This window comes from Telmatherina bonti (assembly GCF_933228915.1).
Source record: "Telmatherina bonti genome assembly, chromosome: 20".
In the NCBI taxonomy this organism is placed as follows: domain Eukaryota; kingdom Metazoa; phylum Chordata; class Actinopteri; order Atheriniformes; family Telmatherinidae; genus Telmatherina; species Telmatherina bonti.
Genome location: NC_136618.1, coordinates 23,006,102 through 23,025,199, shown reverse-complemented (window position 1 = coordinate 23,025,199; position 19,098 = coordinate 23,006,102). Strand labels below are relative to the sequence as shown.

General features: G+C 38.2%; 1 protein-coding gene across 1 annotated transcript; it reads right to left on the bottom strand.

The window, feature by feature from the left end:
- Positions 1-4,306: 4,306 nt before the first annotated feature.
- Positions 4,307-9,088, bottom strand: msl2b (MSL complex subunit 2b). The gene is made up of 3 exons (XM_079260215.1): positions 8,503-9,088; positions 4,898-6,279; positions 4,307-4,784 (listed from the first exon to the last, which is right to left on the bottom strand). Exons 1-3 carry the CDS (start codon positions 8,642-8,644, stop codon positions 4,485-4,487), a joined length of 1,824 nt encoding a protein of 607 aa, XP_079116341.1. The 5' UTR covers positions 8,645-9,088; the 3' UTR covers positions 4,307-4,484.
- Positions 9,089-19,098: the final 10,010 nt, after the last annotated feature.

Below are 19,098 nucleotides of genomic sequence, written 5' to 3'. Positions count from 1 at the left end.
TTATTTTATTTTTCCAATAAGCCTTCAACCGTGACGTCTGGAGTTTAAATTTCACTCAGTTGATCAATGTAATATTGGAAGTTTAGAGACAGTCCCTAGTTAAGAATTTGGCTGCATTTGTTAACCACCGTGTTGCAAGAATAACTTTGTCCCCTTCTTCATGAGTTTTACAGTAAAATTTAAAACAATCCTGCTTTTAAGTCAGACTTAGCTATGTGTTTTTGTTGGCAGCAGCAATGTATTTTCTCCCTCTGCTGTCAGTCTTCCAGTGCATTGGCTTGTTCGCTGCAGCCTCACTCCAAGTGGTGCATTTAACGCTCCCTAACGGTCGGTATTCATGTAATGTTAGATTAACTGCAGATGGGACTTGTAGACTTGGAAAAACAGTCATTCATGTCTGCATCCAGATTGCAGAAATATATTTTCTTGTCTTAGAAGCTCTGCTGTTGTCCATATGGTGTGATAAATTGTGCAAATCCACAGATAATAATACTCTTTCAAATTGAAGACAAAATGATGAGCTACACCGGGGTTTATAAGAAGTTGTATCTTTGAATGAAACGGACTTAGTCTGAATATTTTGTTTTTAAAGATCTTTTTAAAGTCTGCATGGAATCACATGACATGGTTAAGTGTTTGTATATATAATCTCCTACCTCTTGCATCAACAACACACCAGAACAGGGATAATCAGACACAAAGAAAGGAGTTTTACAGGAATTCTTAGTGATATTTTGTGATATGCCCTAAAAGACTTTAAAATGTGAGTTGGTGCCGAACAGACAGCAAGAGTTGACCAATCAGAGTAGATAAGATGTGGGCTACTCAGGAGAGGGAGGTTGTTTCATAAGAAACTGGGAATGAAGAAGAAGCTGATAACATTCAGTCGTTTCATGAGGCACTCAAGCAGCTTTTAGGCACATCTTTGAATCCTCACATCACAGTAAAATGATGGCAGCTGATCCATCAAAACAAAAACAGCACAGGGCAACTCCAGTTGATGGAAGCCACAAGATGCTGCTGGGATTTGTTGTTTTTTCTCAAGAATACATAAAGTCAAATATTAAGTTGTCACAAATGGATCTTTCACTGTAGCTCTGTTAAAACATCACTGTCTGTCATTAATTCACTTATCTTTCTTTTCCCTCCCCCTTGGGATCAAAACATGATGCTAAATGAATGGTATGCTTTACCAGAGTGTGATTAAAGATAAATCTGTCATTCTGACGTGAACTTTGTAATGTACACAACATTGGATCAGACTGAGCAACTGATCTGGGTTCAGCCCGCAGCTTTTAACTTTTACAAACAGTGTCCACCTGTAGTGAGCTTTATATGCTGGGGCTGAACACACGAGGGGCATCAAAAAGACACAACTGCTCACTAAAAAAAAAAAGGAAAAAGAATTGTTTGTCAAGGCAGAAAACATCTGAATGTGAATGTAAATAAAACATGTTTGAATGTGTAAATATGTGAAATAAAGACACTGTAAAAGCTACAAAGCTAAAAGAACCCACTGCTTAACACTGTCTTTTCTATGCACAGCATCCACAACTTTGACCTCTGTAAAAGATGCACAAATCTGAATATGCTAATGAGCCTGCAGCTTAAAGAAATGCTTGCAGACTGTACGATGGAAACAGTTATTAAATCCCCTCAAGAAAATCCTTTAAATCATAGTGACTGGAGATGTTTGTTCGTTGGGCTCAGTCAGCTGGGTTTAATATTTGAGGAAAATGGAAACAGATGAAAATGGAAGAATCGAAATGGAAATTTCAAAGCAACTTGTCTGGGGGGAAAAAATTGGGGAGGATCAGGTCACCGTGAGTGAAGAGTTAGAATTTGGGTGAGGGAAATGGGATTTGCTTCCATGAATGCGAACTGTAAACCATCACCAACACCTGAATGAATGAAAACAAGGTCACACTGCACTCTTTCTTTGTGGCAAACTCAACAAGGTGTTAGAAACATTTCACTGAGAATTTGGTTCATACTGACATGTTAGTGTCACACAGTCACAGAGAACGTGACATTGTGAGATGGTGCATCATATTCTTGGAAGTAGCCATCAGAAGATGGATAAACTGTGCTCAAACAGGGATGGACATGGTCAGCAGCTACATTCTGTGGGGTTTAAACCATGAGTGGTTGGACCTAAAGACCCAAAATGTGCCAAATATCCCCCCATTTTACCATCACCACCTGCCTGAACCTTTCACACAAGGCAGGATGGATCCATGCTCTCATGTTTCCACTAAATTCTGACCCCACCATCTGAATTAAATTTTTCTTTTGCCCATTTTTAGTGAACTTGTATGAATTATAGCCTCAGTTTCCTGTTTTGAGCAGCCACATGTGACACCTGGTGTGGTCTGCTGTTGCTGTAGCCCATCTGAACTGACCACAAATGAAAATCCCAGATCAGGAGTTTCTGAAATTTCATCTGGCACTAACAACCATGCTATATTCAGTCACCTAAATCCCTTTTCTTCCTCATTTTCAGCAAACAGAGTTCATTATGAACTCTATTTGTCTCAATCACATCCACGTGCCTGAACGCGTGACACTACTGCAATATGATTTCACCATCTGTGTTGACAAGCAAATAAATCTGCATACCTAAAGAAGTGATTTGCGATTGTAAATGTGCATGAAGATAGCGTGTAAATTTTCTGTCACCTACCGCATGGATGGATATTAAGGGGAAAAGAATGTGCTGTAAATGCACAGATGGACACTGAAATCTGTAAACTTTCCTTTCCATAAATAAAAAGGAAGGTTGGAGTCATTTTTCATTTACTGCAGCCATTCTTATGTAGATTCTCTAAAGGTAGATTGCAACACTTCCCAGTATATTGTGGCCCCTGCTGGTGCTGATCAAATACTACAACACCAAACCATCAACTTCACTCCAATGTTCGCCTTCCAAACAGCAAGTTAGTTGATAAAATAATCACACCACAACTCTTAAGTTTTGGATTTTCTTTCTTTTTTGTGGAAATATTTTACAGTTATATTACAGGTATTTAAATGCCCAGAGGGAGAACAAAGAAACAAAATAACAACAAAAAAAAAAAATGTTTGGAGACACCAGAAACTAACACTAACAAGATGATAGGAACTTAACTGAGAAAGTCTGGACTGCATCGACAGACTTGACAGGCCCAGAGAGGGCGAAACTGACGCCAGACGAGCAACCTGTGTTAGGAGGCATCCAATAAATACTGCAAATGTTAACGCAAATGATTAAAAACCAAAAAAAAAAAAAAAAAAAAAGTTGAAAGAGTAACAGAACAAAAAGACAAGGAAAACAGGTGCTTTCCTTCTTTGAGTCCTTTGTAGTTCTTAGCAGCAGATGTGTAGCTTCCAGAAACCAAAGAATGACAGTAGAAACAGTGTGCAGGGTCTGCAATCAACCAGATTTTAACACTCAAAGTAGATAAGACAAATGGTAGTTATAAGTTTTGCGTGGCCAGTGTGAGAAAGTGCTGGATATACAAAAACACACAAATGATGAGTAACTTGCAACTTTTGACATATGAAACAGCAAACCATGGATGGAGGGTTTTCTTTTTCCTCCAGCCACAACAGCTGGTTCACAAGTTTCCTAGTTAAGTACAGTTTGTTTTTTTTTCCAGTATACAACATCTTAGAATAATATTTGGTAGTCTGACAGTAACTCACAGAGTATAAACATTCAACAGGCAAAATCAAACCTTGGCTGGTGGTGTTAAAAGTTCACATCCTGGTTCTTTAGTTTTTAATTATATATATCAAATATTTTCATTTTTCTTAAAGATTAATGCTTCATTTCTGGTGCTTTAGAAGAGTTGACAAAACACTATCTACCTTTTAGTAGTGTGCAAACATTCTGGTTGAAGGCAGACTTGTCCCTGCATCGGCTTCCATTGGTTTTGATGTTAACTTATAAAATACACAATGTCTTCATAAATGGAAACTGATAAGTTCATGTACAAAAAATGTCTTTTATATAAATTACACCAGCCTCTGATGATGATGTCTCCATTCCTGTTGACAGGTTTCCTTTCCAAACCATACCTTACCCTCATACATACACACTCACTCACGCCCGCACGCACACACACACACACACACACACACACACACACAGAGGTGTGACTGAGGTCAACCCTCCAGATTTAGCTACACAACATGCTCTACACGTTACCCATAATAGAGAAGAAAACAAAAAGGAAAAACTATTCCCACTGAAATGAAATCTTCGCACATCGATTAGATCTCTTTCTCCTTCTTCTCTTCTCTATATGCAAGACCATCTATTTGTCTCGATCACATCCACATGGTGCAGTTTTGGGCGAAGGGCGACGCCTCGCTGCCGCCTGTCACTGTAGCTGCCTTGTTCTGGCTCCGCCTCTGCAGGTCCCTGGCACAACCCGATGATGACGCCCAACGGGTGGGGCGGGGAATGTGCGCTACGACTAACCGGAGGAGGGAAATGGACCTCAACAGTCAAATCGCATCTCCAGTGAGTCGTCATAGCCACGGTTGTCATGCCCCGCCCCTGCTAGAAAGGCGGCTGTGACTGGTGCTCCCGTGGCCGTCGTGACGTTGAGGAGGGTGCTCCCCGGGGAGCTGGTGGCTGGGCTGCGCAGGGCCGCTGCGGTGATACTGGTGAGGTTGATGCCCAGTGTGAGTCGCGTTTGCTCCAGAGCCTTCTCTGGCACGGCAAAGGCCTCCAGCTTCTTCTCCCCGTTGGCCATGTAGGAATTCTGGCAACCGCGGCAGATACAGTCCAGACATGCCTGGAATCACAGTTGACAACAACAAGGTTAAATAAATAAACAAACAATGAAGGCCAAGCTAAGTGTTTTCCTTTCTTTCTGTGTACAGAAAGTCCAGCATCAGTTTATCCCACCTTGCGGTTGGAGTAGCAGGGGCAGCGCTGCCCTCTACAGGTCAACACGGAGGGGTTCTGTGTCGCTCGGCCACACTTGCAGCCCTTCTTTTCCACAGGTTTCTTATATAGGGGCTTTGAGGGGCTGGGTGGATGTGTCAGGGGGTGAGCATGAGGGTGTGGGGGTACTCTGTCACGGGGCTGAGAGCGGGGCTTGGGGGCCCCTTGCCTGGCCTTGGTGTAAGCTTTCTTGGCGGCCCCATGGTGCTCCATAGGTTTTTTCAGCCCCTTGTTGGGGATGAGAACAGTCTTTGCCACCTTAGGGGGGCCGCCGTTAGGCACAGGCACTAGATGGGGATGAGGCGAGATCGCAGGGAACTTAGGCTCATGTTTAATCGTGGCACCAGGGTTAGTGTGGTGGGGGGAGCTGATGGCACCAACGGTAGACCCTCGCAGAAGGCTGGAAATGGGAAGGGGCTGCACTTTCTCGCTGTCGCTTTCTGAGCGGGAGCGCTTGCGATGGCACCGAATCGGGACATGGGGCACAACTATGGAGGGCTGATGGGGAGGCTGCAAAGAGGGCTGCAAGTGAGGCTGGAGGGTACGGGGGCTGTTCTCAGGGGGAAGAGAGGGGATGAGGCGGGACGAGTTGGGACCAGATGGGCAGTGAGGTCCGTTGAGGCTTGACTGAGGTACAGAAGGGTGGTACTCAGGCTGGGGGTTGGGCTCAGATGTGGTGTCATGGTCAGTGTCTGTCTCCAGAGTCCTGAGCACCTCCTCCACACTCAATAACAAAGGTCCCCCAGCGTGTTTTAGGTCCTCCCCAAAAGTGCTGATATCACAAAGACCCGCCTCCCCACTCCCGGTGACGCTCACACACACTGGGATTTCTTCTGAGAAACTCTCCTGCTTTGCGATGCCTCCACCTGTCTCTATGGTGATGGCTTGCAGTGCGTCAGAACTGACAAGACCGTTACAATCATGAAGTCCATTTATACTCATGGGGCTCCGCTCCTCCCCCTTGATGTCCCTTGAGGAAGGGGAGTCATCAGACTTGACCACCTCTGAGGTGGATGCGGTCTGCGATGGTGGATCTGAAATGTCCTCCATCTCTGGCTCAGCCTCAGCCAACGTGAGACCCTCATTGAGGATTTCCTGAAGGTCTGGCGAGTCACTGGCAGCGCTTGCTATGTGCGGGGCAAGCGACGACTGAGTGATGTAGAGACAGAGCTTCCTGTAACAGTGGACAAGCAAAGACAGCTGCCTGTTTTCCTCAAAGCGAGTATAGTCCTTGCACCAACTGCAGGACGGCTTCAGCTGCATCCTCTGACCCTTACAGCCTCGACAGACGTAATGCTGACATGATGAGTTGGTGGGAGCAATGGGGTCCTGCAGCAAGTTCCCTGAATTTGACAGAGAAAATATGTCAAGATAATCACACATTTAATAGGACCCTCACACAACAGTTCACACTGGTGATTAACACTTTCACAAGCTCAATAAAAAGCGACACCATGGACACATGACAATTAAATCCTTATTCAACCAACAGCCATGTCGGCTATCAGAGTTAACAAATGACTTTTTAAATTACGGCTAAGGCTTTACCCTTGATTTACTGACTGCTGATTCCGTTCTCTGCTGTGTTTCGACAGCTTCCTGAAGCAGAAAGTGTTTGTAAACCTGAGAGGTACTTGGCAACCTGCCGGACTGAATGACAGCTGCTCTTTGAGAGACGCTTCCTTAGCAACATTGGCTGCTACAGAGTGCAGCTGCAGATGGAGAGAGAGTGTGTGTGTGTGTGTGTGTGTGTGTGTGTGTGTGTGTGTGTGTGTGTGTGGGAGGGTTGAAGGTCCATTCATAAGAAACAACCAACACTTCACACACTCTCTGACTGATAAATCCCACATAACGACAGAAAGTCTATATTTAAAGACTATGGCTTGTTTCCACATTGATTTATTATTTAAAATGTGTAGATGGAGCTCATCTGAAAGTAAGGTAGAGTCACTCTAAATCCTCTGGGGATCAAAGCAACACATATATACCCTTGTGCTCAAAATAAAGACTACACCAGGAGTCATAAAAAATTCACATGTCCATACATTTATTGATAAGCTACAAAAAGTAAACCATAGCTCCATCAAGAGTTAGACAAAAACAACACACAACAAAATAAAAGATATAGAGCTGTGCAAATATGATTAAGCCATCCATTATTTTTTTATGTTTTTCTCCCTACCAGACAGACTTTCTTGTAGTCTTTTAAAGTGCTTTTCGCAATCAATATTTCTCCAGACTTTCTGAAGGTCTGTCAAAGTTTTCTTTAGATATTGGTTGGTTTTTTTCCCCTCTTATTTTCTGTCCAGTTCCTGTACCTAATAATTGTTTAGAGGGATGTGTTATTATGTTTGTTAAGGCAGGCAATACTGAACCGTGAATCATTCAGGCAAAAAAGACTTGGTACAAAGTCACCACTGAATGAACTGTGCATTAAACATGTATAAAGTAAAACTAAAAACAAAGTGTATCTAATATAGTATGATCAAATAATTAAAAAAAGTCTGTTAATTTGAATTAAATGGCTTAAAAATAAATAAATGTCTAAAAATAGATTTTGCTTTACCTGTATTGTCAGCTTTAATTCACAGAGCAAATATGTTAATAAATTAATTTGAGGATAATGAATAGGTCAGGTAAGACATAAGATGCTTTACATCCTGGACTGTTATTCAACATCCTAAACAGAAACGCCCCGATACTGGCAAACAGCACACACAGGGGGGTGTGTCATGAGGGGTGTCGCTGTAAACGGAGATGCGTTCACTGCATTTCGGATTTCAAGCAAAAAGATCTCCAAGGTGGATGAGCGGTATTAAAAAAAAAAATCATGTTTTCTGCTGCTTGTAATCTCACAATGAGAAACAGAGAAAAAAACAAGACAAATCTCTTTATGTACCCATTCCCTGAGTACACAAAATTTTAAAAGGACTAAAATCTCTAAATACTACAGCCTACATGTGTTCTAGTTCACTTGATCTCAGTTCAATATCTAAAATAATAGGTCTTTGGATCGTTGAACGGAATATTAAACCATATTAAATAATGTTTTGTGATTATCACAGGTATATCTAAACAAAGTTTTTTTCTGGGCACTATATATTTATAGCTTAATTAAATTATATACTCCACATTTTAAAAAAACACGTTAAATGATTCCCTATTTAACAGCTTCAAATCTTGTGTTCATTTGCTAATCGCTTTCAATTGATGATAATTGAATTGCAATTAAATTTTATTTGTCCTGAAGAGTTTGAAACTGAACTTTCTGAAGTGTATATGTTTATACTAATATTATAAAAATCTATGGGATGCCTTTCTTCCAAATGTGCCCTAATAAAACAAAACTACTCAATTATAAATTACATTCCTCTACGATTTACGGTGGGTGATGTGTAGTATTACAGATTACGACACTTCCGTCAGCTCCTGAATGCAGCATTCTCTAAACGCTCCCTTCACTACGGGGACAGTTGACAACAGCGCGCATTAGTCCACCGAAACACAGATTTATTCAAACACATCATGCTACAATAAAGTGTTTTTTTAAACAAACACACACTTACCACAGACCAAGCAGGACAGGGACTGGCGGAAAAACGGCAGCAGCTTGCAGAGCTCTGCCAGGGCCCGGGGATCTCGGGGGTCGCACTGCAGCACAGAACGGCTCGCGGACACGTAGAGGGAGGTCGCATTCACCGGGTTCATCTCAGCTGGCTGGCCCGGGGCTCCAACCCGGTCCGTCAAGGTGTATTAATAGGTTAAAACAATAATAACACGGGCAAACTAACCAGGCGAGCCAGCAGAAATCCCGCGCCCTGTGAGGTGAAATGACTGTTTTTGTCAAGGGATTCCGGTCGCTTTAAAGACAGCATATATGAATTTAAAGGCCTTAGTTTCCTGTTGTTAAATCCCACATATAAAGCAGTCTGCGCACAGAGCAATCCAGGTTACTCATAGCCAATCCATCCTCAACGTGGTGCTCCGGTTTTAGAGCACTTCAGCTGGAGATCGCAGATTTTAAGTGAGAGGCTCGACCATGCATGGAAATGTCTGCTTATCCACATCCATTGGGTTTGTTTCCACACCACGCGTGAGAAGTGATGAGACAAAGCATCCTGTGCAGCTTTGACGACGCTATCACCCGGTTAACTCGCAGAAGCTCCAAAATTCACATGGAGGTTTTCGTGACAAAGTGCTCCGGTTTGCAATGGGTTCCCACAGATGATTCTTCCACAGCCCAGATGCATGCCTGTCCTGGGTTTTCACGTCGGTTCAGAGCTGGTATTACAAAGCATTAATTATCCCGCGGCTCGGATGTCCGTGCAGCCCCAGCAGGCTCGTTACGGTTGTGTTATTGTTCGCAGAGATTCATGGCGGTTCGAAAACAAAACAGGCCGCCTCAGGTTGAAGTGGTCCTCTTCCGTGAGAAACGCCGACAGCTGCACGTCGATGGGAGGGGAAGACGGGAGGAAGCGAGACTGGTGTTGTTAAAAGAAAAATAATCCCGACGTTTTGATGGTTTTGTAGGTGCAAACAAAAAAAGGCAAGCGGAAGCACCGGGCTCTGCTGACAGCGCTACCCGCCTGAGCTGCACCGAATAGCCGGCTACAAAAGCAGGCCGCTTCCCACTTCACGGGATTAGCGGGGATCTTCGTTTTCGGTGCTCGCCTCTGAGGGAATGTGGAGGAAAACGAAGATTTTTTTTCTCCAGAAATAAAGTCTTTCTCTAGCTTTTCGTAGACCTCAGAGAGCTGGTAAAGACCCTTAATGAATTATTTCCCTGTCTGTGTAGGTTGCTATCGTTAGCCGCGGTGTATTCCTCATACCTCTCGCTGCTCTCCGTACACAAACAAGGGGGCGCTCTTGTCCACATCTCGCGAGAACACACGTAACGCGGTAGATGTGAAACTACAGCCATAGACCGTATATCTCTTCGTTTTTTTGTTGTTTTTTTTTATTTATTTCAGCATCTGTTTAACATGTAACATTTTAGAAACGTACATTTCCATTGACATTCAGAAGACACCATGACAAAAATAAAAAATAAATAAAAATAAAAGTAAAAACAAGGGGTCTGCTAAGATGGGGTGATGAATTTTTTATTTTTCTAAAATTTGTAATGTTTTTAATCACTTTTTTATTAATTTGATTTAATTTTCAATAGTTTTTATGTAACTTTGGAGATCTGTAATTTCGAATACATAGAAGGAGGGTCATTTCTTTAGCCAGATCATCTTATGAATAAAGAATTTTGCTAGTATACAAATCAAATTGATGATATACGTATATCTCTTCATATGCAGTCTATGTTACATACAGTCTATGACTGCAGTTGTGACACATTCATATTAGAAAAGGAAGTATTTTGATTCTAACACAGACAGAAAAAATACTTTACATCGGTCGTTTGGAAAAAAAACTTCAAATTTAAGCAATGAACTCAATCCGAAGGACAAAAGATTTGATGAGTACACACACACACATCAATGGAGATATATATATATATATATATATATATATATATATATATATATATATATATATATATATATATATATATATATATATATATGTATGCACACACACACACACACTTTATACAAATACATTCTGAGACATTGTCATTATCTGTATTCACTACAGCAGGGTTTTCCAACTCTTTCACTGCAGGTTTTTAATTTGTCCATGCTATGACACACCTGACCCAAATTAAGTGGATTCAAAAGCCTATAAAGTCTTACACATCTGCACAATGACTAATTAATTTGGGTCAGCTGTACTGGTGAAGGAACATATCAAAAACCCTGAAGGGCCACACTGATTCTGTAGGTAACACATTGACGCACACTGTTATCACATATCTTCATTTAAATATGAGTGTGGTGAGTTACAGTTTGGATTTTTTTTTTTTTTTAAAATTAAAATCCAGGATACAAACATTGCTGGAAGTCAAATTTATATAACATGCATAATAATTCCTTTTAATGTCTTCCACAAAGCTCTTAATCTGATGTCTATAATGTATTGAGGATGAACCACAGAAAAACAAACAAAAGTAACACATGGATCTGAATGAATGAAATTTTTTAAAGAAATACTTTGTTCTTTCCATAGTTGAATGTGCTGACAATAAAATCACACAAAAATGATCAATGAAAATTTATATATATATAAATATAAATATATATATATATATATATATATATATATATATATATATATATATATATATATATATATATATATCATTTCTTATTTTGTTTTTCTTTAATTAAAAATATTAGAAATAAAACTAACTATCACTGAAAACCTGTATACTTTGGAAGCATGGAAAAGGAGGAAGTATTGCAATGATTGTTAAAATAGCTACAAACACTCCAACGAACAGGTTGAGTAATCACTTTAAGCAAAGTCTGATGCATGCACATGTCCAACCCTTTTCCGTCCTTTTCTTCCTCTTTTGCCTTAGTCGGGTATCTCCACCCCTTAGTAGCTTGAAATAAAGATAAAAATTCTTGGTAATTTCATTGACAACATCCTCTGATAATACCTTTTCAAGAATTCTGAATTTTTAAAGCTGGAACACTTAATGTTGAAACCTCATCAGGAATTTGACATTGTAGATTCCCCAAGCAAACTTGCACAGATATAAAAAGCACACAAAACATGTCCAACAAGATGGCAACACATATAAATAGCATACCATTTCAAGAACTTTGTGCATGAAAGTTATGAATCTTTTGGTTTGTCAGGTTTCAGGATTAGAAAAAAAAAATGAGATAGGGTGTCATGATAATGACACAAATCTTGACCCTTTTTTATATCTGGTTTGTTTTTGCCTACATGACAGAAACATATTTATTCTCTGAGGTTCATCAGAACTCCTGTCATAAGTTTCTTCTTCCTCTATTTATTCATGGTATTTTCGAGTTAATTTATTATTTCTTTAATATAAATAAGCTCATTAATAAATAAATAAAAGGAAATTAATTGTCCCAGTTTACTAATGGACCAGCCAGAATTGGAAACTAATGACTAATTCAGCTGAAAATAGTGGAATACTTGAGCCAAATGTGATGATAATTAGGAAGTCTTTGTCAGATATAACGCATGCAATCAGATGTGGCCTCTAACTTCATTTTATATGTAATAAGTGTAACTATTTTAATTGATACAATGGCTAATTCCTCACTATTCAAATTTTATTTATTTAATTTTATCTTGTTTTATTTTAGCCTTTTCTGTCTTAATTTAATATACTTTTATAAAGGTTTATTTGCAATGTAATTTTTAATGCTTCTTCTGAATTGTCTGTAATGCTTTTAAGGCTTTATGTAAAGCACTTTTTACATGAAATGTGCCATACAAATGAACTTGCCTCATCTTAATTTGAAAGGAAATGTGACCTCTAGCGGTTGAAAGTGGAACTGGATGACAAAAACAGCACAAACCATTATACTTTCTTTTTTTTCTTTTTTTTTTTTTTTTTTTAACCCAACCATGTGATGTTACAACCCATATGACGTTTCTCACATTGGAAAATACCAAGTTGAATTAAAACGTGCTGCTATTAATATTTTACAGGATGCATTTGTGAGTCTTTTCTGAAAGGAAACGCCACATAAGCTTTAAATCTTCAAATTTTTCATCTGGCTCATATTGATTGCACATTGGCACATTGCTGTACAACACCATATCACATGCAAGCAGCAAGACGTGACAATAACTGTTTTGAACATGCTTTGTGCTGGTTCAGCAAAAAAAAAAAAAAAAGAAGAAAAAAAAGCAAAACTATTAGAAGCAAAACTATTAGAAGAAGCAAAGCAACAAAGTGACAGAGAAAGACATAAGACAAAAGTCAACACAGGACTGACATTTACTGACCGAAGAGAGCTAAGAGAAGTACCAGGATGCATGACGGATGTTGAAGTAGTGTTCACAAAGGGGCGCTCGTGCAAAAATCTGCCATATTGTAGCAGTGAATCTTTAAAGTTATGAACAAGCAACTGATTTTTAGGTGGAGGACTTGTTGGAAAAGTCAAAGCAGTGACAACTAAAATGCTTGAAGCTTCTGATTTTTATTTATTAAACTAAAGATACAATTAAACTATTTAAATAACTAGAAAAGCACTCAGAGAGCGGAAACCTCCGCCAAGGCCTTTAAAAAGTTCCTGGATGCAAACAGTGATCTGGATCACCATCAAAATGAAATCAGTTCCTCCTTTTTATATTTCCAACGACATCTGAAAATTTAATAAAAATCCATCCAAAACTTTTTGAGTTATGGATGGATTACCTCCTTAGCAGAGGTATTTGGATTTCTTACAGGCAACTCTCTCAGTTATGACACAAGTGCACAAAAAATACATTAAATATAAGAAAAATGGGTCAGTTTTGACTTCAAAACATTTTGTACACAAAGATAATAAAGCAACTGTCAAGTATTGTGGTAAAGACAAGTTGGTGTGAAAAAAGACTGAAACAAAACACTTGTGGCTGCAGACATACATTCCACACATGTGAGTAATTCCTCTTTTAAGGGCTTTTTGGTGCCTCATGCAGTTATGACTGATTTTTTTTTCAGTCTATTTAAGTATCAGTGGAAGGTAAAAATACTTTGTTGGTCAGTCTTTTGGTGTTATTCTCACAGTATTTCAGAGCAGCAATTTGTATTTGGGTGATTCCCCTTTTCTTACATGCTGTTTTGTGTCATGTTTTCAGAAATGATACATTGAGTGTCAATCAGACCACTGAGTCACTCATTATTTAGTATGTGTACTATTTTTAAAACTGCCTGTGAAACTTGCACATGGTTTTAGAAACTTTAATTAAGTATTTTACTGTTTTTTGATCTTGTTAAAATTGTGCTGGAAGAAAGACAAAACATTCACAAGATTCATCCAAAGTTCTTTTTATGGATCAACCAATAACAGCAATTCACTCAATGTCATTTAAAAAAGTCCTCCAATGTTGTATCTGACAAATGATCCTTTTTGTCTTCTGATGAAGAAGAAACAGAGATTTAACAGTAATTTTTATGCTGAAATAAAGGGCCATAGTTGTGTCCTGTTCTCTTTTGTTTTGCCAATCATGTAGCCACTGAGCAAATTTACAACAATTCCCTGCATCAACTATGTGCCACAAGTCAGCCAGAAAATACTGCCTGTTTTTACAAGAATTCATTTAACCCATCAAATCATTAACTGCTCTGCAGAGTTTATTTCAGCTTGATATTTTACATCTTCAGTTTGAATTAAAAAAAAAAAAACCTCCAGTCCACACTAATGTCACACACTGTGTGGCCATTTTATCAAGTATGGAACTGGACCCTCATTTGCCTGCAGATCTGCCTTAATTCTGCATGGTATAGGTTTAACAAGGTGTTGGAAACACTTCTCAGAGATTTTGCTCCATATTGATATGATAATGTCACACAGTTACTGCAGATTTGTTTGCTGAACATTCATGACAATAATCTTCGGTTCCATAACATCCCAAATCGGCTCCACTGGATTGAGATTTGGTGTGCCAAGAAAATATCCACTGCACCATTGCATTTATAGCAGTCTGAGGGTTAGGCTGGGGCAATGCAGGAAGAATATATGTTCTTATACTGGTATGTCAAATTATGATTTATGCTTCCATACTCCTGAAGACAAATTTGACTCTACCATCTAAATATGGTTGCTGAAAATTACACTCATCAGACCAGGCAAGATTTTCCAATCTTCTGTTGTCTACTTTTGGCAAGTCTTGCAGAATCAGTTTCCTGTTCTTAGCAGCAGACAGGATTAGCTATTTGGGTTAATACAAACATATTTAATATAAAAAAAAAAAAAACTAAAAAAAAAAAACTAATTGGGAATTATTTATTTATTTGAATTTTGAGAAATAACTTCATTAATTTAAATTATTTAATCAATTTTAGAATTTCAATGCAGTTCAGTGGGTTTGAAACATGTGTCAGCACAGACTTATATATATATTAATTATCAAAGACATTTTTAAAAAGAATAATTTTGACTTATAGCTACACCCAACTAGTTGTCTTGGTAAGGTCAATTTGGTGCTTTATAATATATCAAACTGTTGTAATTTCTAAGAATAATCACATAAAATTCTTTGAATCAATTTATTTGATAATTCATGACTAATCTTAATATCTATAAAAATTTGAGTACCCAATACTTTTCAGATAAAATTGTTGCAACAAATTGTTTGCAAATCAGTTATAAAACATTTCCTTGTGCCTGGATGTGATGAACAGCGACTATCAGGTTGCAAAATATTACTCTGATAAACCAAAATGAGCTGCGACATATAAGGACATAATACACAAACTCTGCAATCATCTCAGTGTGTGAGTCTTTGTATTGTCATAGCTGCAACAGGTTATTTCCATCACAGATTATCTGCATGACAATAATGCTTCCTCTTTTTGTGTGCAGTTGAAGCTATAAAAATAAGACCATCCCTCCTTCTTTCATTCATTACACTTGAGCTGTGAGGTTTGGATTTCACAGCTTTCTATACATCCACGTGCAGTTTTGGTGCCGCGAAGCGTTTGAAGATGTGGACATTTTTATCTTTTAGCCATTGGATTTTTCTGCTCACTCTGGCAGCTGTGATGTTTCTCTCAGTATCACAAGGTAAAAACTGAACTCATGATGTTTCATGTTTTGTAAGAAACTCCCAGTGCTGGTTCCAGATTTTTATGATATGAATGTCGTCTTTATCAGCACTAGCATCAATTACCTTTGGTTATTAGCACGTTTTTAATATTTTGAAGTGTTGGATCAACTCTTTTGTACAGTAGCTTTAGATTTTCTTACCCATAACTACAGTTTTTCAGAAGTAAGTGGCTTTTGCCAATCCACCGCTCGGAAAACGGGAGTACACAAGACATTAGGCATTTATTGGTTTGTTATTACAGACATTTATAGAATTATTTAATCAGAATAACAGCTGCAGCCTTATTATGGAATCTGACATTTAATATAAAGCCAAATGACTTTGGATTATAGTGTGAAATTGGACTGAAACTATAAGGTTTAATCCCCTTATCACTGTTTGTAGTAGGCGTGACTCAAGCAATTGGGAACCATGGTAACAGTTGTGCTTGGTGGAGTAATAATTTTTCATGGACTGTTCCAACAGCTTGGCAGGTTTTTCTACAATACAGCTGACTACAAAACAATTTGTGTAATGCTGAGTGATGACATTATTTGAATTTTCTTCTCTGTCTTTTGTTGTGTGTGTGATGGTTGTGTGTCAGCAGTGGACTCCTTTGTTCCGAACATAAGTTTAGACTGCTGTGAAAAGGTCACTGACAGGAGAATTCGGAGGATCAAAGAGTGCTATGAACAGACGCCACGAGACAACTGCAAAGTCCATGCCTTCTTGTAAGCGCCACATCCCGATCACTACCCTGTGTCATCTGTTATCTGCTCGCATTTCAGCATCAGTGTTTTATAAGAATTTTATTAAAACGTTGAATTGTCCTGCATCTGTGCTTCTAGGGTTAGTAATAAGAAGGTCAGCTGGTGCATCAACCCCACTTCTAAATGGCTCACAAGCTTGATACAACAGGTAAGAATTACATCTGCAGTTAGACAAAGGACGATTAAAAATGTATTCTTGCAAACAAAATTCTTTTATTTGTTTAAATAAGTTTCAAATTTAAATTAAGTCATTGTTATGTGTTGAATCTACAAGTCTAAATAATCCCATTGCTCTTTGAAGAATAGGAGGTTTCCAAATACCTATCAAGCTGCTTTTGACTTGACAGTTTTTACAAAATAAACCTAGATGTTACTAAATCTGCAGATGTGCTGATTGTTATCTTCCTGCAAAGATTTGTAGCACAATTACAGACGTTAAACAGAGCACTAAACATGAGCTGAAGCTGGTGAAAGGCAATTAAATTAATTTACTGGGGTGAAATTGTTGAGTATGACAAAGGGGTTTCATTTTTTATGTTTTTTAACCTCATTTGGCACAAAATAGTAAAAATGGGTGAATGTGATGCATTCAAAGACACTATCAAGAATCTGACAATATATCAGCAGGAAACACTTAATCATGTCCTGATTATCATTAACTCGTTTACTCAAACATTTTTATTTTCTATCTCTCCGCAGGGTAAAATAGACTGCCCTCCTATCGTGTCCCAGAACTGAGTTCTGAAAACTCACAAAGCATGAAAACAAGCAAAGCAACAACGGAAAACACTTCCAGCTTATTATTACTTTTCCAATTATTTATTACGTTTACTTTAAAAAATATTTATATTTAAGATACAATTTATTTTTATATTTATTTGGGGAAATTGTCAAACACAAGTTATTATTTTGCTTGATTGAAAATTTGTTGAGTTGTTATTTATTTTTAACCCTGGAGCCAGAAATGGAAATAAAAAGGTTTTAAAACTTGATGGAGACATGTGTTTTTCCATGCATGGTGTCTCGGTTTGGATGAAACACCGAGGGGATTTCTGTGGTGACTCAGTGTCACATTTCTCTCAGAACTGAACAGATTATAAGGTGTGTCATAAAGTAAGAGTTACAAACACATCAATTACTGAAAACAAAGGTATTAATTGAAGCAAATGTGAAATTAAGTTTATGATACAAAATATAATTTAGCATAAAGATTTAAGAAAATTTGTGTTTTGTTTATTATATCTCTCCTTTTGTGATATCATTTTGTCGTATACATGAAGTCTCCTTCGTACAGCTGGGTATAACTTGTAAGGATTGGGATTCTGAGCAATAAGCAAAAAAAAAACAAAAAACAAAAACAAAACAAACTAAAAAACTAACTAAATTTGTGGGTAGGGTACAAAGAATCCCTTTAATATTCTGTTGATAGTTACTCTTATTTTGAGAATCACGTGTTGCCAGGCGTTCGCCAGTCATCTAGATCTATTACTGGCACTGGATTTGTCCCTAATTCAGAGACAGACTGGTGATCTTATATCTCCATAATCTGGGACTTTACTTCATCTTAATGACAAAACTCTACCCTCAGAGCCAGGATCATCACAGTACTTCACATAATGTGTGAGTGGAGAAGATGGCTTACCCTGCTATGTGTCCAGACATAAATTGAACACTTGGTGGGTCAGGTTGAGCATGCTGTATGATGGGACATTGATACAGTTTTGGGGGTGCACTACTTTTAGTTTTTTGTTCATTCTATAAAAACATGATCCTTGCAGATTCAACAGTAAACTTATCAGGTTTTCCAATGATGTATATGCAACAAGAATTAATGGAAATAATCAACCAAACACAATTTTTTTCTGTTTTTCCAAGTTTATATATTAACAAATAACCAAATTGAAGTTATATAAATGTCACTTAGAGTCAGATGTATGAAGGAGACAATCATAACAAAGCAGATTGCTGCACTAGTAATGTCCTGCACACCACGTGGACACTGATAGGCAACACCTTCATGTAAAAAACAAAAGTATTTATGTATTTCTGAGATGATGCTTATCAACGTGTTGCGCTCACATTTTTTCTTTAAACAAATCTGAGGTCCACATGGATCTGGATATGCTGAAGCTGCTTTGACTTCATCTGTTCGGTTGAGTATCTTTGTGAAGATATGTCATATAACTATTAGTGTGAAATAAATCTATTAAAACCACAGTTGTCTTTTAAGTCTTTTTTTTTTTTTTTTTGCTGCAGCAGATAAACAGGTTAAACAGCGTGCATATATTTGCAGAAGTTGTCTGCAAGTCACCTTTCCTCCAAGAGTGTTTTTACTGTACTCAAGGTCTCAGCCAACACTTCCCTCAACCAATTCATTTGGGTACTGAGTGTACCCATGAGAACAGCTTTAAGTAGTCTAAACTAACTCTCACCTCATTAAGACTGGAGATGGAATCGGACTAAAGCCTAAACTAACCTTCACCCCAAGTCAGACTGGATTCTGCAGGGGCTTCATTAACACACAAAATAAATCTCTCTGACACTACTCTCAGACTAAACTTAACCTCAGCAATAATACAGTACGTATTATGCATTCAATTACAGTATGTATTATTGCATAAATATGAATATAGATGCACATAAAAATGAGAACAATTTGAACTTTCCTAACAACATCAACATGGCAATGCTGAACAGTTTCCACCTAAAAAATCTACA

Coding starts and splice junctions, on each gene's coding strand:
- msl2b (XM_079260215.1), bottom strand. CDS start 8,644: ATGAACCCGGTGAATGCGACCTCCCTCTACGTGTCCGCGAGCCGTTCT. Junction 6,280..8,502: donor CCTGTCCTGCTTGGTCTGTG/GTAAGTGTGTGT, acceptor TGTCAAATTCAG/GGAACTTGCTGCAGGACCCC. Junction 4,785..4,897: donor CCTGCTACTCCAACCGCAAG/GTGGGATAAACT, acceptor CTGTGATTCCAG/GCATGTCTGGACTGTATCTG.